The following is a 24,815-nucleotide window of genomic DNA, read 5'->3' as shown; positions in this document are numbered from 1 at the left end:
ACACTATCCTTGGCCTGCCCAGGCTCTCCCATTGTCAGCAAGAGCCTTCCCATGAAGGGAAAGCTTCCCTTGAAGTTTTCATTGGAAGCTAGCAGCTCCACAGGCTGCTGGTTCTCCTTCTCTGAGTAGTAAGTGGATGCACTGTGTTATTCAAGAAGGGTCACCTATATATGTAAAGAGCATCATAATACAGCATTCAGCACACAGTAAAAGCTTTATAAGGACTAGCTGTTGTTAATTCTATCCAGGTAATGTTTAAGGTGAAGACAGGGGTAAGAAGTGGACTGGATTCTAAAGGCAGTGGAGGGGCTCAGGGGCGCCTGGGTGGCTCAGTCGTTGGGCGTCTGCCTTCGGCTCAGGTCGTGATCCCAGGGTCCTGGGATCGAGCCCAAGGTCGGGCTTCCTGCTCCGTGGGAAGCCTGCTTCTCCCTCTCCCACTCCCCCTGCTTGTGTTCCCTCTCTTGCTGTGTATCTCTCTGTCAAATAAATAAATAAAAAATCTTAAAAACAAAGGCAATGGAAATTGGCACTGGATTCCTAATCACCACAAAATTAGGCAGTTTTAACACAGCAGCAATTTATTCTCTCACAGTTCTGGAGGTCAGAAGTCTGGAATCAAGCTGTAGGGGTTGGTTCCTTCCAGGAGCTCTCAGAGAGAGACGGCCCCATGCCACTTTACTAGCTTCTGCTGGGTACCAGCGGTCCTTGGCTTTCCTTGGCTTGTGCATCTCTCCAATCTCAAGTCCAAATGGAGTCCTAGATCTGTCAATTCCAGTCTCCGCCTCCTTCTGCTCTTGGCGCTTGCTCCAGGGGTCTCTCCTCTTTGTCTCTGTGTGTCTTCTTGCCTTGAAACCAGAGTTCTCAGGCTCTCTCAACTTTGTAAACTCTGCCCGCTAATCAAGAGTAGTTTCAATATTTTTAAAAGATCAGTTTGGATTCCTTTGATTTTTTTATAAATAATTTTTAAAATGTCATTGCATTACAGTAGACCTCCACTTAACTGATTGATGGAGGCTTCCAACATGCTAAATACGCATATCAAGCCCTGGCCATCCACCACCCATGTCTGCTCCCTCAGTTATGTCCTATCTCTACGAACAGGCAGTAATGTTTGTTCCCAAATCTGTTTATATGAGTTATACTTGCCATTGCTATCACCAAATTAAATTGAGTATAATGTAAACAACAAAATATAAGCATGAAAAGAAAGCAAGCGTTTGTTTCTATGAAAAATAAATTGAACACTTTGTAAATACTTAGTTTCCTTCTAAAATATTGCTCTCAAATTAGGTGTGGGCAAGACATTTACAAAAGATTAGAAACAAACACAATTCTAGGATGGTTCTGTACTCAGACTGCTCTAAGAGTATTCTTAAATTATTTGTCCTCTTTTATGGCCAATCCATTTTGGCTGCAATTTATACCAAATAGAGGATACAGAATTCCCATCACTGGACCTGTACTCAAATCCAGCTGAAATAAGCTATTGTAGGCATGAATCATTTTTTTTAAAGATTTTATTTATTTATCTGACAGAGACACAGCAAGAAAGGGAACATAGCAGGGGTAGTGGGAGAGGGAGAAGCAGGCTTCCCATGGAGCAGAGAACCCAATGTGGGGCTCCATCCCAGGACCCCAGGACCATGACCTGAGCCGAAGGCAGACACTTAACGACTGAGCCACCCAGGCACCCCGCATGAATCACTTTTTAAAAACACTTATTTTATTTTCCCCTGTTCTATTCTCCTACCACTTTTGAGATGTGCCTTCAACTATATCCAGGCAACAGAGCATGCCCTCCCTTCAGCATTTTATAGCTGGACTGTATTGGGTTTCCAATTCCAATTTCTTTAGTCAAAATTCCCTGGACAGGTTTATGAGATAAAAGGGACCCATTTGGCTCTCTGGCTGCTCCTCAGCTTCTCCAGGCTGGATCAGAGGTATTAAGGGCAGGGATGGTGATTGATTTTTCCCATTGGAACTGCCTTTGGAAATGTTAATTGTATGCAAATGAGCACAGGGTGATGGCCTCTCTTTGAAGAGGGGGAGTATTTAGAATTAGTACTGCCCAGGATGGCAAATATGAATAAGAACACAAACCGCAAGAAAAAAAAACTATAGTTACTAGAATCAGAGTGTGTTCTGCTATGAAGTTCAGCATATGATCCAGGTGCAAGGACCAACTATGACATCCAACTTTCACCCATAAGCTTGATTTCCTCACAGCAACCTTGAGATAGAGGGATTATCATTTTTGATGGATGAAAGATCCAAAATTCAGAGAGTTTAACTGATACACCCAGGGTCACCCAGATATGGAGCTGGAACTAGCAATTGAATCCAAGTTTGTTCTACAGAGCTCACACTCTCTCCACTGCGCCAGAAAATGCAAATAATGTACTGGGAGGATCACAAAGAACAAGGCAGCCAGATGGAATGCGAGAGCTGGTGTTCCACCCACAGGGGGTAAACACAGACCCTTGAGTGAAGTCAGCTCTTCCAAGAGGGTCAAAGCTATTAACACGAGGTCTCTGTTCACCACTCAGCATCTTACCAGCACTTGGAGGGAATCATGGTGCTAATCGAGACACCAGGCAAAGTGTAAAAAAAAACCGTGCTAACTAAAAATCTCTGAATGCCAGTCATAGCTCATGACTGGGAAAAGCAGAGGGAGCTTCCTAGAGGGGACGTCTGAGCACCAGCTTCCTAGAGGGGGTGTTGGTGAGATTTTCATAGATAGAGCCCTACCATTTGTAGAGTTCTTTACAGTTGAAATAACAGTTTTTCAGGCATTATGTTATTGTCTCTCAGAACACCACCATGAGTTAGGGCAGGACTTATCATTTCTAATTGAGAGATGAGAACGCTCACACACAAAGGGGTTCAACAACTTGCTCGGTCCCATCATGGAAATGGGAGGAGCATCGAGGGCAGCCCCGTCCAGTGGAAATATCGTGTGAGCCGCGTTTCAAAATCCCTAGTGTATGCATTTTAAAAAGTAGAAATAAACAGTTGAAACTCACATCAATAGTATATTCTATTTAATCAAACATAGCCCAAATATTATTTTGGTGTGTAATCAACATGTAACCAATAGTTAAAAAGTTATTAAGGAAATAGTTTACATTCCTTTTGTTTTTGGTATCCTTTTCAAACGCTGGTATGTATTTTATTCTCACAGCACGTCTCAATTTAGATGAAGGGTATTTTAGGTGCTCAATAGCCACATGTGGCTGGTGGTTACCATGTTGGGCAGGGCAGTTTTTCTGACTCCTTGTCTTTCCAGCTCTCCTAAACTGCCTCACATGTACAGGGAGTGAGGGAGGGCAGCAGGGCATCTCACCCAAAGGAAGCAATAGCAACTTGTAATTCAGGGTCCCAGCAGGACACAACTGGTACTTCAAAAAGGGTAACAGAAGAGACCTTAATGAAGAGTTAAGGAACCCAACAATGAATGGTAAAACATCCTAAGGCTAGAAAGAGTGAATCTACAAATACTCTTGGAACCTGGCAAATCCTGTAGCGGGAGGACAGGGGAGCCTGAGAGAAGCTGTGGCCCTTGGTAGAGAAATGTAGCCATTCTCATTTCACAGCTTGGCCAGGCTGATGAGGAGATAAAGCCATTGACCTCATTGCCCTCCCATCTTCATTCTGTACTTCACATTGGCCAAACCCAACCAGAAGCTAGATGGTATTGAGCTTGTTGATGCATCCATAAAAGTTAGCCTTCAGGGGCACTGAGAAGGCAGAGAAGGGTAAAGGCTGGATCTGGAGGGTGAGCAGGGGACATCCAGCAAAAAGTCAAAGGCACAGAAGCGTGGGGCATGTTTGCTGGTCTGGGTGGAGTACGAGAATGGAGTTAGTAAGTAAAACGATTGAAAAGTCGGGCTGGGCCAAGTAGTGGATGGACTATAATGTTGGGTAAATGAATTGGATTGTATTGTGTGGGTAGTAGCAATCAATGGGGAGCTTTACTGTAAAGGCTTATATAATCAAATGGAAAAAAAGAGAATGCCTGGGTGGCTCAGTCAGTAAAGCATCTGCCTTTGGCTCAGGTCGTGATCCCGGGGTCCAGGGATAGAGCCCCGAGTTAGGCTCCTTGCTCAGTGGGGGACACCGCTTCTCCCTCTGCCCCTCCCTCCTACTTGTGGATTCTCTCCCTCTCTCTCAAATAAATAAAATCTTTTAAAAAAATGGGGACGGGGGGAGGCGCACGATGGTGAAGGAGTGCGAGACCTGAATTTCTTCTGGTCCAAGGAATTCAGCTGCATAGGGATCAAACCATTCTGAACACCTACGAACTCAAGAGGAGATCGAAGAAAACAATAGCAACAACTCTCTGAACAGAAAAGCGACAGATTTCTGGAAGGTAGGACGTGCAGAGAAGTGAATCCAAGGCAATGTTTGGGGGAAGATAGACGGCAGGGGAGGGGGCCTCCTTTGGCCGCTTCTGGCAAGTGATAGAGCCGCGGAGCACAAAATCGGAACTTTTAGAAGTCAGCTCCACTGGGGGACGTCGCTCCAGCGGCTAAGTGGGGGGGTGGAACCCTCGAGGGACAGTGTGGTCTCAGGACCCTCGGGGTCACAGAAAGACCGGGGGTGCCTGAGTGCAGCAGAGCTCCCAGGTATCGGAGCGGGGAAGCCGGCTGCAGAGACGGGGCCGAGAAACAGGCTTTCAGCTCGGGGGGGCGCACAGTCGGGCCACTGCTCTTCCAGCAGGGACTCAATAAGCGGCAGATCCGGGGAGACTCCCCCCCGCCAGAGGAGCTACGTGGAGCTCACCGCAGGGATCTGCTGGGTTTGGAGACTCCACACGGGGTCGGGTGCCAGAGATAGAAACGCTGGGTCACAGGCCGGGTGAGCATGGAATGCCACCGGAGACTGGGGAGATGGGAGTGATTGAGTGCTTTGCTCTAGGGGCGCACTGAGGAGCGGGGCCCCGAGTTCTCGGCTCCTCTGGGGCGGAGTTTGGGAGGCCGCTGTTTTCACTCTCATCCTCCAAAGCTGTACGGAAAGCTGGCAGGGAACAAAAGTTCCCGAGAGCAAACCTGAGCAGATTACTTAGGCTGTACCGACAAGGGCGGGGCTATTCTGCCTCCGGCAAAGACATTTGGGAACCACAGCAACAGGCGCCTCCCCCAGAAGATAAGCAAGAACAGGCAGCCAAGACCAAGTTTACCGATCAATGAGGATGGCAGAACTCCAGCGCTAGGGGAATACTGCACATAGAATTCATGGCTTTTTTACCATGATTCTTTAGTCTTTCAAAGTTAATTTTTTTTAACTTTCTTTATTTTTTTTTAATTTATCTTTTTCTCTTTTTCAACCAACATCTTATCAATTCCTTTTTTAAAAAAATCTTTTTCATTTTTCATTTTTAGAGTCATATTCTACCCCTTCACAGTAGTTAACCATATCTTTGGTATATATATATAAGTTGTTCTCTCTTTGAAATTTTGGGATCTAGTTACTTCTAAAAGACCAAAATATACACTAAACTCTAGTGTATGGCTTTGTTCTGGTCTCCTGCCTAATCACATTCTCCCCCCCCTTTTTTTTCTTAAATCCTCTTCTTTCTTTTTTCAACCAACTTCTTATCTTGTCAATTCCTTTTATAAAATCTTTTATAATTTTCATCTTTACAGTCGTATTCCATCCTTTCATCATATTTACCCTTATTTTTGTACATATATGTTTCTCTTTCTTTAAAATTTTGGGAGGCACTTTCTTCTAACAGACCAAAATACGCCCAAAATCTAGTGTGTGGCACTGATCTATGCACCAGGCTGATCATATTTGATCATATTTTTTTTTAAGTTTGTTTTTATCTTTTTCTTTCTTCTTTCTTTCCCTTTCTTCTCCCCGTTTCAGGTCTTTTCTGATTTGTTTAGTGTATATTTTTCTGGGGTCGTTGTTACCCTGTTAGCATTTTGTTCTCTCATTCATCTATTCTCCTCTGGACAAAATGACAAGACAAAAAAAAATCACCTCAAAAAAAGAGAACAAGAGGCAGTACCAACTGCCAGGGACCTAATCAATATGAACATTAGTAAGATGTCAGAACTAGAGTTCAGAATGACGATTTTAAAGATACTAGCTGGGCTTGAAAAAAGCATGGAAGTTATTAGAGACACTCTTCCTGGAGAAATAAAAGAACTAAAATCTAACCAAGTTGAAATCAAAAAGGCTATTAATGAGGTGCAATCAAAAATGGGGGCACTAACTGCTAGGATAAATGAGGCAGAAGAGAGAATCAGTGATATAGAAGACCAAATGATGGAAAATAAAGAAGCTGAGAAAAAGAGAGATAAACAACTACTGGATCACGAGGGCAGAATTCGAGAGATAAGCGATACCATAAGATGAAACAACATTAGAATAATTGGGATCCCAGAAGAAGAAGAAAGAGAGAGGGGGGCAGAAGTTATATTGGAGCAAATAATAGCAGAGAATTTCCCTAATTTGGGGAAGGAAACAGGCATCAAACTCCAGGAGGCACAGAGAACCACCCTCAAAATCAATAAAAATAGGTCAAGACCCCAACATCTAATAGTAAAACTTACGAGTCTCAGAGAAAAAGAGAAAATCCTGAAAGCAGCTCGGGACAATAGATATGTAACCTACAATGGTAGAAACATTAGATTGGCAACAGACCTATCCACAGAGACCTGGCAGGCCAGAAAAGACTGGCATGATATCTTCAGAGCACTAAATGAGAAAAATATGCAGCCAAGAATACTATATCCAGCTAGGCTGTCATTGAAAATAGAAGGAGAGATAAAAAAGCTTCCAGGACAAAAAGTAAAGGAATTTGCAAACACGAAACCAGCCCTGCAAGAAATATTGAAAGGGGTCCTCTAAGCAAAGAGAGAGCCTAAAGGCAACATAGACCAGAAAGGAACACAGACAATATACAGTTACAGTCACCTTACAGGCAATACAAAAACACTAAATTCTTATCTTTCAATAGTTACCGTGAATGTAAATGGGCTAAATGCCCCAATCAAAAGACACAGGCTATCAGATTGGATAAAAAACAACAAGACCCATCTATATGCTGTCTGCGAGAGACTCATTTTAGGCACAAAGACACCCCTAGATTGAAAGTGAGGAGGTGGAAAACCATTTACCATGCTAATGGACAGCAAAAGAAAGCTGGGGTGACAATCCTTATATCAGACAAATTAGATTTTAAACCAAACACTATAATAAGAGATGAAGAAGGACACTATATCATACTTGAAGGGTCTATCCAAAAAAGATCTAACAATTGTAAATATCTATGCCCCTAACATGGGAGCAGCCAATGATATAAGCCAAAGAAGCACATCGACAACAATACAATCATAGTGGGGGGCTTTAACAGTCCCCCGACTGAAATGGACAGATCATCAAAGCAAAAGATCAACAAGGAAATAAAGACTTTAAATGACACACCGGGGCAAATGGACTTCACAGATATATTCAAAACATTCCATCCCACAGCAATAGAATATACATTCTTCTCTAGTGCCCATGGAGCATTCTCCAGAATTGATCACATCCTAGCTCACAAATCAGGTCTCAACTGGTACCGAAAGATTGGGATCATTCCCTGCATATTTTCAGACCACAGTGCTTTGAAACTAGAACTCAATCACAAGAGGAAAGTCAGAAAGAACTCAAATACATGGAGGCTAAAGAGCAACCTACTAAAGAATGAATGGGTCAACCAGGAAATTAAAGAAGAATTAAAAAAATTCATGGAAACCAATGAAAATGAAAACACAACTGTTCAATGTCTTTGGGATGCAGCAAAGGCAGTCCTAAGAGGAAAGTCTATAGCAATACAAGCCTTTCTCAAGAAACAAGAAAGGTCTCAAATACACAACCTAACCCTACACCTAAAGGAGCTGGAGAAAGAACAGCAAATAAAGCGTAAACCCAGCAGGAGAAGAGAAATAATCAAGATCAGAGCAGAAAACAATGAAATAGAAACCAAAAGAACAGTAGAACAGATCAACGAAACTAGTAGCTGGTTCTTTGAAAGCATTAACAAGATCGATAAACCCCTGGCCAGACATATCAAAAAGAAAAGAGAAAGGACCCAAATAGATAAAATCATGAAGGAAAGAGGAGAGCTCACAACCAACACCAAAGAAATACAAACAATTATAAGAACATATTATGAGCAACTCTAGGCCAGCAAATTAGATAATCTGGATGAAATGGATGCATTCCTAGAGATGTATCAACTACCAAAACTGAACCAGGAAGAAATAGAAAACCTGAACAGACCTATAACCACTAAGGAAATTGAAGCAGTCATCAAAAATCTCCCAACAAACAAAAGCCCAGGGCCAGATGGTTTCCCAGGGGATCTCTACCAAACATTTAAAGAAGAATTAATACCTAGTCTTTTGAAACTGTTCCAAAAAATAGAATTGGAAGGAAAACTTCCAAACTCATTTTATGAGGCCACCATTACCTTGATCCCAAAACCAAAGACCCCATCAGAAAGGAGAATTACAGACCAATGTCCTTGAACATGGATGCAAAAATTCTCACCAAAATACTAGCCAATAGGATCCAACAGTACATTAAAAGGATTATTCACCATGACCAAGTGGGATTTATCCCCGGGCTGCAAGGTTGGTTTAACATCTGCAAATCACTCAATGTGACACAATACACTAATAAAAGAAAGAACAAGAACCATAGGATCCTCTCAATAGATGCAGAAAAAGCATCTGACAAAGTACAGCATCCTTTCTTGATCAAAACTCTTCAGAGTATAAGGATAGAGCATACATACCTCAATATCATAAAAGCCATCTTTGAAAAACCCACAGTGAATACCATTCTCAATGGGGAAAAACGGAGAGCTTTCCCCCTAAGGTCAGGAACACGGCAAGGATGTCCACTATCACCACTGTTATTCAACATAGTATTAGAAGTCCTAGCCACAGCAATCAGACAACAAAAAGACATAAAAGGCATCCGAATCGGCAAAGACGTCAACCTCTCACTCTTGGCAGATGATATGATACTTTATGTGGAAAACCCAAAAGACTCCACCCCAAAACTGCTAGAACTCATCCAGGAATTCAGTAATGTGGCAGGATATAAAATCAAGGCACAGAAATCAGTGGCATTCCTATACACCAACAACAAGACAGAAGAAAGAGAAATTAAGGCATCGATCCCATTTACAATTGCACCCAAAACCATAAGATTCCTAGGAATAAATCTAACCAAAGAGACAACGAATCTGTACTCAGAAAACTATAAAATACCCATGAAAGAAATTGAGGAAAACACAAAGAAATGGAAAAACGTTCCATGCTTATGGATTGGAAGAACAAATATTGTGAAGATGTCAATGCTACCTAGAGCAATTTACACATTCAATGCAATCCCTATCAAAATACCATCCACTTTTTTCAAAAAAATGGAACAAATAATCCTAAAACTTGTATGGAACCAGAAAAGACCCCAAATAGCCAGAGGACTGTTGAGAAAGAAAAGCAAACCTGGTGGCATCACAATTCCGGACTTCAAGCTCTATTACAAAGCTGTCATCATCAAGACAGAATGGTACTGGCACAAAAACAGACCCATAGATCAATGGAACAGAATCAAGAGCCCAGAAATGGACCCTCAACTCTATGGTCAACTCATCTTCGACAAAGCAGGAAAGAATGTCCAATGGAAAAAAGACAGTCTCTTCAACAAACGGTGTTGGGAACATTGGACAGCCACATGCAGAAGAATGAACCTGGAGCACTTCCTAACACCACACACAAAAATAGACTCCAAATGGTTGAAAGACCTCAATGTGAGACAGGGGTCCATCAAAATCCTAGAGGAGAACACAGGCAGCAACCTCTTCAACCTCAGCCGCAGCAACTTCTTCCTAGAAACATTGCCAAAGGCAAGGGAAGCAAGGGCAAAATGAACTATCGGGACTTCATCAAGATAAAAAGCTTTTGCACAGCAAAGGAAACAGTCCACAAAACCAAAAGACAACCGAAAGAATGGGAGAAGATATTTGCAAATGAAATATCAGATAAAGGGCTAGCATCCAAAATCTATAAAGAAATTATCAAACTCAACACCCAAAGAGCAAATAATCCAATCGAGAAATGGGCAAAAGACATGAACAGACATTTTTCCAAAGAAGACATCCAAATAGCCAACAGACATATGAAAAAGTGCTCAACATCACTCAGCAACAGGGAAATCCAAATCAAAAGCTCAATGAGATACTACCTCACACCAGTCAGAATGGCTAAAATTAATAAGTCAGGAAATGACAGGATATTGGCAGGGATGCGGAGAAAGGGGAACCCTCCTACACTGTTGGTGGGAATGCAAACTGGTGCAACCGCTCCGGAAAATAGTATGGAGGTGCCTCAAAAAGTTGAAAATAGAGCTACCATACGACCCAGCAATTACACTTCTGAGTGTTTACCCCAAAGATACAAATGTAGGGACCCGAAGCGGTACGTGCAACCCGACGTTTATAGCAGGAATGTCCACAATAGCCAAACTATGGATAGAGCGAAGATGTCCATCGACAGATGAATGGATAAAGAAGATGTGGTATATATATACAGTGGAATATTATGCAGCCATCAAAAGGAATGAAATCGTGCCATTTGTGATGATGTGGACGGAAATGGAAGGTATTAAGCTGAGCGAAATAAGTCAATCAGAGAAAGACATGTATCATAAGACCTCATTGATATGAGGAATTCTTAATCTCAGGAAACAAATTGAGGGTTGCTGGAGTGGTAGGGGGTGGGAAGGATGGGGTGGCTGGGTGATAGACATTGGGTAGGGTATGTGCTATGGTGATTGCTGTGAAGTCTGCAAGACTGTTGAATCACAGATCTGTACCTCTGAAACAAATAATACCTTATATGTTTAAGAAAAGAAAAAAGGGCGATAGCATGAAGGGAAAAATGAAGGGGGGAAACCGGAGGGGGAGACGAACCATGAGAGACTATGGACTCTGAGAAACAAACTGGGGGTTCTAGAGGGGAGGGGGGTGGGAGGATGGGTTTGCCTGGTGATGGGTAGTAAAGAGGGCACGTACTGCATGGAGCACTGGGTGTTACACACAAACAATGAATCATGGAACACTACCTCAAAAGCTAATGATGTAATGCATGGTGATTAACATAACATAATAAAAAAAAAGTAAAAAAAGTGTCTTTCTCAAAAAAAATAAAAATAAAAAATGGGGACACTAAGATGATGATCCTGACAGATGTTACACTGGGGTAGGGCTCTCAGATGTGAATTAGTCACATGTCTCACCTCTCAGAAGAACCAGCTGAGAAATAGACAGCTGAAGTATACAGGAATCATAATAGACACTGGCCTTGCTGGCAAAGGGATTGGGACTGTGGCTGCAAAGTGAGTGAACATGGGGTTCTATGCCTTATTTCTGTACTGGCTACAGATCTCCAGGCAAAGAGAGGGCAGCTGGGCCACTGTGGGGCTCACTGCCTCGGTGCGCTAACTGTGGGGAGAAAAGTAGCCTGCAGGAGTGGGCTCCCTGTTGGAGGAGAGGATCCTCATTGTCACCCCACAAAGAGACCTGGAAAATAAACACATTACACAGGAATCCTCCTCTCTGTAAGATGGACAGGGACAAGAATAGATGGAGAGAAAACTGTGGATCATGCTTCATTCATTTCCATGAGGTGTCATAATGTTGCAGTGTCTCTGATTTCATAGATCATAAAGAAAATGCAAAGACAGCTTCTTTCTCAAGAGGAACCTCAGGGTGAAGTGCCTACAGGTGGCTAGACCAGTTCACACTAGTTAGAAACTGGTTAACACCCATCAGAAAGCTAACCAGTGTGGGAGGGCTTAAACAAGATTAGAAAAAGAAATTCAGGGACAGCTAGTACATATATGGTAGAGACAGCATCAACAGGAATTGGTGCCACAGTTGATTCGGACGGATCAGGTCAAAAAAAAATGTGTCCTATCAGAACAAAGTACATTTTGGGAGTGGTGAGAGGATCCTGAACAGGTGGAGGCAGTGAAACCATGCAGATGAAGCTGCCCAGCAGGATACTGATGATGGGCATGGGGAGCTCAGAAAAGAACATGGTGTTAGAGATACTGATGTGGAACAATCCAGAAGTGATGGTTGAAGTCACGATAACTCACCACAGGAGAGACAAGAGACAAGAACGGTGGTTCAATGGCTATTTAAATTTATTAAAATTTAATAATCAATTGCTCAGTCACACTAACCACATTGCACATTCTACACTGTGGTCCTATGTGGCTGGTGGTTTCTGGATGATACAGCTCTAAAATTTTCCCATCATCACGGGAACTGGACAACAGAGTTGCAGAGCATTATATATTGGGGGAAGATGGTGACTGGAATAACGTTTCACTCTTTATCCCCAAAATACCTGAGGGAAATGAAAGTGAAACCATGAGAAGAAATGAAATGACGCTATGACAAAAATAGCATGGAGATGGAGAAACTTGCAAGAGTCAGATAATCAAGAAGATGCCTTGAAGTGAGATTTATTTTTTTAAATTCGAGGCACAACTCTGCCAAGGCTGAAGTCATTTATGTGAAGGAATAACAGAAGGAGAAGCTGGACCAGAAGATCAGGAAGATGGAGTTGCTAACTGCCAAAGAGAGGTTGGACTCCTGGTTTTGGAGGACAAAGACCCTGGACACCGTAGCACGAGAGGAGAGGATTTATTCACAGGTAGTTCTGCATGAAAGACTACTGGGAAAACACAATGACAGCACTCATGATTATGGTCATTGTCTCTGCTTTTCTTCCCAGCTTGGGCTTCTCCCTTTCTGGATCCAGAGCGATTGTGAGGCACACAACTTAAACATATATCCAATCTGCAATGAGTTTACAGTGTAGAAGGAAAAATGAAGCAAGAGCACAGCAGAATGGAGAAGGAGATTAACGCCATAAAGAAATACACACATACACACACACAACACTCATGGAAGTCACAGTTGGGGAGAAAAGAGAGGCTCTTTGTGGAGGTGGTGACATCTGAGCCAAGTGTTTAGTGATGAAAGGAGTGTTGGACCAGGAAGGGAGAAGAGCAGAAGCAAAGGCATGAGTGTAAAAAGGTAAGAAGAATGTTTAGGAGAACAAGAATATTCCAGTATACACTAGAGAACAGTTAATATGAAATCATTAATAAAAGATAAGGATGAGCATGGCGGACAGTACATGGGTAGTCCTAAAGGCAATAGATGGAAAACAGTAGAAAAATGGCTTGATGATAGGAGACTCAAGAGGTTTTTTGGAATATAATGGGAAGAGAGCAAGTTGGAGCAGAAAATCCAAATATTTTGAGATTCTGGCATTTTCAGGTCAACTTTAAATGAATGAATAAATGAATGAACGAACGACAAGGCACTGCCTTACTTAGTTATCTGTAACTTTAAAAACAATTCTGTAGGGCACAAATATGAGCCAAACAACTCAGAACTCAAGTAGGAAACCTAACTTTCTCACCCAAACTATTGTCCTAACCACTAGTTTATACCAATGTTGTCTAACGAAGACGTTTAAGTTAAACAGAATTGCTTTAAAACAGCTAAAACATCTGCTGCATTTAATAATAATCTTCCTGCTGCTGCAACATATGGCATCATCAGAAACTTTATTCCAGTGCACCCGGAGCTTCTGAGACACCTCGAAATGCCAGGATTACCATAAGCGGGTTTCGGTAATTCTCAAACTAAAAGAAAAACAATTAATTCATTTTAATATTTAAAATAAACATGGGCCACTGGATCATTTGGGAGGAGAAATGGGATTACAGTAACTACAATAATTAGAATTCAGCTCCCCAAAGATAGATGTTCTAAGATTCAGCTTCTAGATGGAAAATTCCCCTAACAGGTCTGTGTAAGACATGTGTTCAGGCTGTCCCAGTCTATCCTGAATTGGGTAAGTGTCCTCCCCCAACCGTTATTCATGGGGGTCACAAGGAGCACAAAGTCCCTTTCCTTTTACATAGGAGAATTATTACAACACAACCCTCGCTTAGGTAGAAATAAGGCCAGGAGCCAAAGTTTGAATTCAATATAACTGAGTTAAATAGACATTAATCAGAAGATCTTATATTCCAGCCATTGTGCTGGGTAAATGCCAGGAGAATCAGATGAATTGGAAAGAGCAGGTGCCTCTAAGTAGTCTGTACTGGCCATGGAGGGTAGAGAGACACTCAGGCTAGCAAATGTCATAAAGTGTGACAGGCTCTATAACAGAGTTAACTTTAAAGCATGCTGGAAGCACGAGCAAAGCATTTCCATACAACTTGGAAAGATGAAAAGCAAGCCTCATGGAGGAAGGGATCCTGGTGCAGAATTTTCAGGGTGAAGACATTAGGAGGGAGGTGGGCTTTCCAGGCCGAGAGAACCACAGAGCACAGGGCCATCGAACAGCAGTTCAGGGAGCTGATGGTCCTATGGTATTGCAAGAATGGAGAGGGAGTGGGGAAGAATCTGGGGAGAGACAATGGGGGCTAGAAAGTGGAGGGCTGTTGGGCCCCATGTGGGGGTTTGGATTTTGTCTGGGAGGGAACGTGGCCACTGAAGGGTTTTCTTGCAGACAAGAGTGACATCAATGTCATTATCATCACAGCATCCTCTTTCATATAGCTTGAGTATATCCCCTGCCTCGGTTAATTTCATCCTTAACCCTCACCACAACCCTTGGAGGAAGGCAAAATCATCATGCTCATCTTAAACCGACAAAGTCAAGGTCTCCCAAGGGAATAGTTTACATACATTTCCAAGGCCAGGAAGCAAAGAAAATAGGATTGGAATCCAGATCTTCCAAACATTGAAGGTTTAGCTCTTAACCTCTATCTCATACTGGCTCTAAACCAGACCAGGGATTTGGAAAGAACAGATTGGAGGAAGAGAAGCTGGAGACCAAGAGACCAGCTAGATGTTTAGTATGTGCTGTGCTGGTTACAACTGGGGATAAAATTATTTTTAAAAAAGGCAATACCCTTGCCTCCCCAAAGGAAAGAGCCAATATGTGCTCAACCTCTTGATGCCAATCTAAATGAAACATGTCAAAATTTGGATCCATTCAGTAGTTTCTGCCTGGCACTGTGCCGTGGCTATGGGAAGGAAAGATGTTGAGAACCACCTTCAAGAAGCTAAAAACCTAGTTTGAAAGCAACTGATTTCTGTGCATTGATTTTGTATCAGTTGCTTTCTTATACACTAACAATGCAACTGTAGAAAGAGAAATTAGAGAAAGGATTCCATTTGCAATAGCACAAAAAATCCTTAAGATACCTCGGAATAAACCTAACCAAAGAGGTAAAGAATCTATACTCTAGGAACTACAGAACACTCATGAAAGAAATTGAAGAAGACACAAAAAGATGGAAAAACATTCCATGCTCATGGATTGGAAGAATAAACATTGTTAAAATGTCTATGCTACCCAGAGCAAACTATACCTTCAATGCCATCACGATCAAAATTCCAATGATGTTTTTCAGAGTGCTGGAACAAACAATCCTAAAATTTGTGTGGAATCAGAAAAGACCCCAAATCGCCAAGGAAATATTGAAAAAGAAAAACAGAGCTGGGGGCAACACGTTGCCCAATTTCAATCTATATTACAAAGCAGTGATCACCAAGACACCATGGTACTGCACAAAAACAGACATATAGACCAATGGAACAGAATAGAGAGCCCAGATATGGACCCTCAACTCTATGGTCAAATAATCTTCGACAAAGCAGGAAAAAATATGCAATGGAAAAAAGAGTCTCTTCAATAAATGGTGCTGGGAAAATTGGACAGCTATATACAGAAGAATGAAACTCGACCATTCTCTAACACCATACACAAAGAAAAACTCAAAATGGATGAAAGACCTCAATGTGAGACAGGAATCCATCAAAATCCTAGAGGAGAACATAGGCAGTAACCTTTTTGACATCGGCCACAGCAACGTCTTTCAAGATACATCTCCAAAGGCTAGTGAGACAAAAGCAAAAATGAACTTTTGGGACTTCATCAAGATAAAAAGCTTCTGCACAGCAAAGGAAACAGTCAACAAAACAAAGAGGCAACCCACAGAATGGGAGAAGAGATTTGCAAATGACGCTACAGATAAAGGGCTGGTATCCAAGATCTATAAAGAACTCAAACTCGACACCCAAAAAACAAATGATCAAGTCAAAAAATGGGCAGAAGATATGAAAAGACACTTCTCTGAAGAAGACATACAAATGGCTAACAGACACATGAAAAAATGTTCATCATTATTAGCCATCAGGGAAATTCAAATCAAAACCACATTGAGATACCACCTTACACCAGTTAGAATGGCAAAAATGGACAGGGCAAGAAACAACAAGTGTTGGAGAGGTTGTGGAGAAAGGGGAACCCTCTTACACTGTTGGTGGGAATGCAAGTTGGTACAGCCACTTTGGAAAACAGTGTGGAGGTGCCTCAAAAAATTAAAAACAGAGCTACCCTATGACCCAGCAATTGCACTACTGGATATTTGTCCCAAAGACACACATGTAGTGAAAAGAAGGGCCATATGCACCCCAATGTTCATAGCAGTAATGTCCGCAATAGCCAAACTGTGGAAAGAGCTGAGATGTCCTTCAGCAGACGAATGGATAAAGACGATGTGGTCCATATATACAATGGAATATTACTCAGGCATCAGAAAGGCTGAATACCCAACTTTTACATCCACATGGATGGGACTGGAGGAGATGATGCTAAGTGAAATAAGTCAAGCAGAGAAAGTCAATGATCATATGGTTTCACTTATTTGTGGAACATAAGGAATAGCAGGGAGGACATTAGGAGAAGGAAGGGAAAAACGAAGGGGGCGGAATTGGAGGGAGAGACGAACCATGAGAGACTATGGACTCTGAGAAACAAACTGAGGGTTTTAGAGGGGCGGGGGGAGGGGGACGGGTTAGCCCGGTGATGGGTATTGAGAAGGGCGTGTACTGCATGGAGCACTGGGTGTTATACGCAAACAATGAATCGTGGATCACTACATCAAAGTAAAATAAAATAAAATAAAATGCAAAAAAACCCCAAAACCTTCTTTGAAGAGACCTACCTGCTTGCTCTCAACGATAGACCCACACACCCAACCTCAGGTTATCCCAGGAAAAAGCCTCTTTCCCTGGGCCTCAAGCATATCATCATACTATGGGACCTGCCAAGCAAGAGGGCTCATGTGCCACTTAGCCTCTAACTACTGCTTGGCAATTTTCTTTGGAAAAATTATTGGTAACCACCATTAAATACTGACAATCTCGGTCATTTTATAATCATCCATTCCATGCTGGTTTTCAGGAACTGCTGGTGGGCTATATAGAGGAATGAGCCATCGGTCACTCTTAAGGGGTCAGTTACCTTAACAGGGTAACAGGCATGCAGTGATCGAGGTCCAGTGTTCCATGGTGGAACAGAGGTGGGCAACAGATTTTCTTCATTTTGGTATGCCCAGCAGGGAGCTATATCAGTGCATAGTTAACACTCAATAAATATATACTGAACGGAAAATGAGCACAGTGGTATGCCACTGAAGAAAGTACGTAACTTTGCTAGGGTGTCGAGGACGCCTACTTTCCCATGTTGCTGTCCATGTTGCTGTCATCAGTATCTTTGCTAATTCTTTCTTCCCTCTCTTCCAATAATAAAGTTCTATTCATCCTCCAGGCCCTCTCCAGAGTGCAGACTGGGACTGACTTGTCTCTGTAACCCCACCAAGAATGGATGGAGAGTAAATAGAGAATGATGGGAGAAGTCATCATGGGAGTGCTCATAACTGTCCCAACAAACTGTGTTCTCCCTTCTTTCAGGATGTTTGTATGGTTAGACCCTTATGTAGCAATCTTCACTGCTTCTTCCGCTGAGCTAAATCCTACTCATACAGCAACTCAGGCATCATTTCTTTTAGGTAGGCTTCCATCAGCCTGCTTCAGCCTGCTTCTAGGTTTGAGGCATCTGGGTAGCCATCCTTTTCCATACCTGGTAACCTCTGGAAGACCAGGAACCAAGTGCTAGTCACTGTTATGTTCCCAATGTCCAGTAAAGTTCATGGCACATAATAGGTTCTCAAATAAATTAATTCATGATTGAACAAAGTATGTCATTTAAATATTTCCTTTGTATCCTACCATGAAATAAAGCCAGGTCTTGAAAAATCCCACAAAACTTCAATGTTTATGTGCAATAAGCCCTCCTAATTCTATACTTTTATAAGTACCAAAAAATGCGGTTTAGTCTCCTCTGGGATAATTTCCCAAGGAAAAAGGATCCGCTGTCACTCAGGCCCTTATAGCGTCTCTTTTGCATGGTACAGAATTTCTAACAGTTATGGTATTATAATTAGCTCTGATAAGAGGTAAATGGGATTGGATTTGTTAATGACACACGATATTTTAACAGATATGGAGCCTAATGCTGAGCTCTGACCGCTGGAAACCAAAGTCAAACCACCATCCTGATTTCCCTCCAAATGAGTTAACTTTCACTTGGGGTTTCAAGTGAGACAAGCCAACCCATAATGTGTTCTCACAGGAGTCCTCCTGGCATTGAACTCTGTTGGCTGACTCATAGAAATCATTCTGCACAATCATGCTAATAGAAACTTCACTGAGCTGCAAGAGCACTACATACATTACTTCTCATTAAGATGCCTCTTCAGGAAGGGTATCATCATTCCCATGCTACAGATGGAAAAACTAAAGCTCAGAGCTTGCTTGAGCTCACTAAGACAGTAACTAATTCACCAAAGATGTCAAATCCTGAGCAGTCTCATTGGAAAGCCTTCTCTGCCCATCTACCACTGAGGAAGTTCTCAGAGACAACAGAGACCTTAAGCAGAGACCACATGTCAAAGGAAAGGAAACTTAGCATTGAATGATACAGAGCCCGCTAGCTTAGCTACTGCCTCTGGGGGCAGGGCATGGTCAATATACCAGAAACACGTTATTATAATGGTGAGCACAGGGCTATAACAACTTATAACATATTTTGCTGTATATTTAGAACGAAGAGTATTCCACCAAAAGACAGTTTTTTCTTTTAATGAGGCTGACTTATAAATTTTTTTAGGATTTTATTATTGAGAAAGAGAGAGAGAGAGAGGAAGGGAGGGGTAGAGGGAGAGGGAGAGAGAAACCCAAGCGGACTCTGCACTAAGCATGCAGCCTGATGCAGGGCTTGATCTCACTACCCTGAGATCATGACCTGAGCTGACACCCAAGAGTTGGTTTCTCAACTAACTGACCTACCGAGGTGCCCCCTGACTTATAATTTTGTATTGATTTATACACCTTATCTCACTTGAGGGAAACACAAAGCTGGAAAGAAAGATCCTGCCCCATGTATGGATGAGGAACCAGAACAGGGAGTTCACTGGTTTTGGTGACCCCACCAGAGGGTAAGACGGCTGTGGATGAACTCTAGCGACTGTTCCTACATTCCAGCTGTCACTTGTTCTCCTCCCTGTATAGTATCCTTTCCTTCCTTGTTCCACCAGCTTAAAAAAATAAAGCTTATCTAAAGGACGGAGGAAGGTCCTTCTGGCATGTGGGATGACTACATCACAGGGACTCCAAGACACTCAACTTGAAGGACGGGAAAAGAAGAAAAGTCTTATGGGTATGATAAAGCAATCATTTGTAGGACCTCCAATATTTCATAAACATTAAATAAAAGCCTGAGCTTCCCAGACATCTCACCCACAATTGCCGTTCTCATTGCAATAGGGCATCAAGAACAGTCAAATAAATTATTAATGCAGCAGTATTCTCTGAATTGGCAGGCATCCCATGGAAAGAGTGACGTGCCAGTCTGGCAACTGTTCTGTTTTGCTGAGGAACAAAACATTTTATCCTGGGAGATGCTGGTGTTGATTGCACAAGGTGATTTCAAGTTATTTTTCTAAATTATTTTATAGGGATATTCAGGACAATTATAATAAATCTATTATGAGGTTGCATAAGTATTCCAGACATTAATTTAAAAAATTTCCTAGCTCTGATTCCTGTGAAGTCCACGTAGGGTCTGGAAATTCAGTAGTTTTCTCTGTGCCCCTGGCAATGACATATGGCAGTGGGACTTGAGTTTTGGCCCATCCATGATCACACAGACCTGGCTTCACTCACTTCAAAGACCCATGTTTTACTGATGATTTGATCAAATTAAGCTGAAGACAATGTGGCACTTTTTAGTAGTTTCTCAAACTATTATGGCATAAAGCTTAATATAACAAGTGTGTATCTAGAGATGAGAGCCTCGGGTGATAACACTAATATATCTGTTGAGCATAGAATTCCCAAGAGCATATATATTTAGGAGATTATATGTTGATTCCATAACCAATTTTTTCCATATATTCCTGCTACCCCTCTTTGAAAACTGCAATCAGAGGCAAAGATAGGCATGAATTTTGAATATCACATGAATAATTTTCATGGGGCAAATCTTTATTTTTTGAAAGCTGATTTCATTTTGGGGAAACATATAATTTAGGGCCAAAGCTATTTTTTAAATCCTTTTAACAACTACCCAATCGGGATGTCCAAGAATCTTCATTTCGATCTCTTCAAACTGAAAACACCTGGTCTCTGACCCAACACAACCTGTTTTCCCTACTGCATCCCCTTCCTAGGATTGGTATCACGTTCCACAAAATTTGTTGTGTTCTGGAATCTCTTCTGAAAATCAGGATGAGGTATAGGGAACTACACATGTACAAGATTCTTCCATAAGCTTACTATGATTTGGTATGTAATGAAAATATTTATTTCAAATAAGAGTTCACAGTTTCAAAAAAAGAGGGTCAAAAATGAGAATGTTAATGGCTTTTAGGAACCATGGCCTTGTTCACAAACACAGATGTCAAAGTGTCAGAAAAGCACTTGGTGACAAATCATTTTATTTCTTGTAGACAACATTTAATCGAATGTGGGAAACAAGACCAACCTGCTTTGAGCTATAAGTTTAACATAACTATTTTAGACTCTGGAATCCATGACACAAACCTGAAGAAAACACTTGAAGTCAGGATGTGTTTGGGGAGGAAAAAAGCTCCATGTAACTCAGACACTAGGCCTTTCCAATTGGTACCTGTCTTTGGTTTTCCGTCTCCAGGCGTAGCCTGGCCTCCACACACCTCCGCGTCTCCAGGAAGGCTTGGCGCTGGGCCCGGTCTGACAGGTAGCTGATGAAGATTCCAGCTGTGTTCATACACATGAATAACACTGCCTGGGCCACAACCTAAAACACATTTGCAAACATAGGCTGGTCAGATGATTAAAACAAGAGCTGTTTGGAGACAAAGAGGAAAACATAAAGAAAGATTTCCAAGGTAAATCTTAAGGTAGTAACCCAAACATTTAGCATCAGCCTAATAGAACCATTTGGGTCATGGGTGAAATGTCAGCCCCCCACTGGCCTTTCCATCCAATTTAAAGCTTCTCATACTGCAAGTGTGGATTTGAACGTGAATTGGAAACTTGAGGTTAGATAGGAGCACTTCTCTCTTTCTCACTCTGCCTTACCTCTCCCCCTTCACTAGCTGAAGTTTTTAGCCTTCTAAATGGTTGGAGGAGCAGGTCAGAAGAAGGGAAAAGAACTAGTAAGAAATAGTTAATAGTACTACTGTTATATCTAGTAGCTCTTACAACTTTTTTTCGATGATACAGAAGTAAATATCCTAGCAATGAATGCAAAAAAGTCTTAGCAGAGAAATAGAAACCATGCACACAAAATGAAAATTCTAGAAGCCGAAAACACAACACTGAAAATTAAAACAGTCACTGGAGGATAGTAATAGGATAATGTAAATGACAGAAGAAAAAAACCAATAAATTTAAAGATAAATCAATAAGCCAAGAATAACCTTGAAAGCAGTCAGAGAAAATGTTACAGACAGGGGACATGCTCTCTAGTTATGACAATGATTTTCAGGTAAATAAAAAAGGAAGACATTACTAAAATACACTGAAATGAGGGGCACCTGGGTGCCTCAGTTGGTCGAGCATCTGACTCGTGGTTTCGGCTCAGATCATGATCTCAGGGTTGTGAGATGGAGGACTGCATAGGCTCACACTCAGTGTGGAGTCTGCTTGAGGTTCTCTCTTTCCCTCTCCCTCTGCCCCTCCCTCTGCTCATACTCTCTAAATAAATAATAAATAAAATCTTAAAAAAATAATAAAATACACTGAAAAGTTTGAAAGTCGAAACAAAATAAAGCTGGTTTTGCTGTGTAAATACTATATGAAAGAGAACTGAAGGAAGAAAACATTACTAGCGATAAATAAGGTCACTATATAATGTTAAGAGCTTTAATTCACCAGAAAGATCTAAAAATTACGAACTTGAGCACATTTAGCAACATAGCTCAGAATACACAATGCCAAGTGTAACATAAGTCTGTGGCATTATTTACGAATCTATCATCACAGTGATCTATTTTTTACACAATGTTCAGCAGTTAACAGATCGAACAGATTAAAAAAATCAGCAAAGACAGAGACAACTTAAGTATCTCATACAACTAAAAACTTGAAATGGAATACAGTATGCAACAACTAGATGGTACAAATTCTTTTTAGGCACTTATTGAATATTTATAAATAGGATTTTATGATAAAACTTGAAGGTAGCCTCGGCAAATTTCAAAGAATTAGTAGCATATAACTATAGTCAATTACTACACTAAAATCAATTTACAAAGACAACATCATGTGTTTGGAAATTAAAAATATTTCTAAATAACTCATGGATCTAAGAATTATCATAATGGAAAAAAGGTATAGTTAAAGAATAATATGAAAATACTACTGAACAAAATTTAGTAGTCCTCACAGAGGAATATATAGTAATAAATGCTTTATTTTTTTAAAAAACTGAAAATCAATGTGCTAGCCATTCAACTTAAGGATTTAGCAAGAAACAAAAAGCAGAATAAATCCAAAGTATGTAGAAGGAAAAAAAATAATAAAACAGGAGCAAAAATAAATAAAAAGCAAATATACAATAAAGACAAATATATAAATGAAGTCAAAAGTTCCTTTTCTGAAGAGACTAAGAAAGGATAACAATTCTTATAAGCTTAATTTAAAAGAAAGAGAGAAAAGGTCCAAATAAGCAATATTAAGAATAGGAAATGTGACAAAGATATTGCAGAAATCAATAGGTAATAAGAATATGTTATGAAGTTTAATGCTACAAAAAATCTGAGATGGAATTGGTGTATTTCTCAAAATACATCTTCACCAGAACTGACTCAAGGAAAAGGAGAAAAAGTCAATAAAAGGAACCATAATTAAAAATCTTTTCACAAGGAAAGCAATGGGCCCAGATGCCTTCATTGGAACATTTTATAAATAACTGTGGAAGAAATAATTTAAATATTTCATGTCTCTTCCAGAGAACAAAAAATTGCAAACTCAGTTTATAAGGCTGACATAACCTTGATACCAAAACCAGTATGGTTGGTGGATAAGTAAATCTCACTCATGAACATGAAGAGAAATTACTACACGTGATATTAGCAAATCAAATCCATCAACGTATAGAAAAAATACTTCAAGTTGACAACAGGGAATTTCTCCCAGAAATCCAATGATGGTTTAAAATTATCAACTCAACTAATGTAATTCACATTTATAGCTTTTAAAAAACGTATAATCATTCCATTGAGATGAAACAGCATTGATGAAATTCAGTATGTTTTCATTAAAAGAAAAACCTGAGATTAAAAATAAACTTTCTTAATCATTATGCAGAATATGTACAGAAACAAAACCAAAAATACCTAAAGCAAACATCCTGCTCAATGGAAAAAGGTTCAAGAGCATTTGTTTAAAGACCAGGGTAGCAGTTACCATCAAATGAATGTATTCAACACCATTCTCGAATTCTAGCCATCTCAATAGGACAAACACAGAAACAAAATAAAAATGATAGTTTGGAAAGGAAGAAATATACTTTCATTTTTTTGCAGATGATTATCCATGTGGAATATCCAAAAATATCTACAGAAAAATGACTAAAATTAATAATAATTTAGCAAAGATGCTGGATATAAAATCAAAATAAAATGTCAATTGCATTTCTATGCACCCATAACAAACAGAAAGAAATGAATTTAGTGGAGAAAATAATGGGATTTAATTTAAAATAATCAAATAAGACCTACATAGATGGAGGGTTATATACCATGTTATGGATAGGAAAGAATTGCTCCAGTAAAGTTCTCAAATCTTAGTAGGTATTTTTACCCCCAGTGGAATTCAAGATGATTCTAAAATTTATATGGAAGGGCAAAGGGTCAAAAATACAAAAGATATTCTTAAAGAAGAACAAAATAGAAAGAGTTGTGATACCAGATATTGAGACTTATTATAATGTTTCAGCAATTAAAACATCATGGTATTGATATAGGTATCCAAAAATTGACCAGTGGATGTCAACAGAGAACCCAGAAACACAAAGGCACAAAGTTTGGGCACCACAGGTCTAAGGAGAAAAGAGGGATTTTCAACAAAGGGTACCAGAACAGTTTGTTATCCATTTAGAAACTAGAGTAAAAGTAAACCCCTGCCTAATACCACCCATGGAAACACACTGCAGGTGGGTTAAAGTCTTCACTACGAAAGACAAAAATATTAAAGACAATCTAGGAGAATATTTTTACCACCTTGATAGGTTTTTATAATAAACCACAGGAGCACCTGGGTGGCTAAGTCATTTAAGCATCTGCCTTTGGCTCAGGTCATGATCTCAGGGTCCTGG

General features: G+C 40.7%; 1 protein-coding gene across 1 annotated transcript in view; it reads right to left on the bottom strand.

Moving 5' to 3' along the window:
• Nucleotides 1–24,815, bottom strand: part of ADCY8 (adenylate cyclase 8) — a 226,994-nt gene that overhangs the window by 159,076 nt on the left and 43,103 nt on the right. The window contains exon 2 of the mRNA XM_028105668.2: nucleotides 21,141–21,290. Within this exon, the coding sequence (XP_027961469.2) occupies nucleotides 21,141–21,290 (150 nt within the window). The remainder of the gene's footprint in view (nucleotides 1–21,140; nucleotides 21,291–24,815) is intronic.

This window comes from Eumetopias jubatus, unplaced genomic scaffold, assembly GCF_037043125.1.
Source record: "Eumetopias jubatus isolate StellerSeaLion01/CBP00866 unplaced genomic scaffold, mEumJub1_p1.0 scaffold_4, whole genome shotgun sequence".
NCBI classification, from domain to species: Eukaryota; Metazoa; Chordata; class Mammalia; order Carnivora; family Otariidae; genus Eumetopias; species Eumetopias jubatus.
The sequence above is the reverse complement of the archived record's forward strand: the minus strand, read 5'-3'. Positions and strand labels throughout refer to the sequence as shown.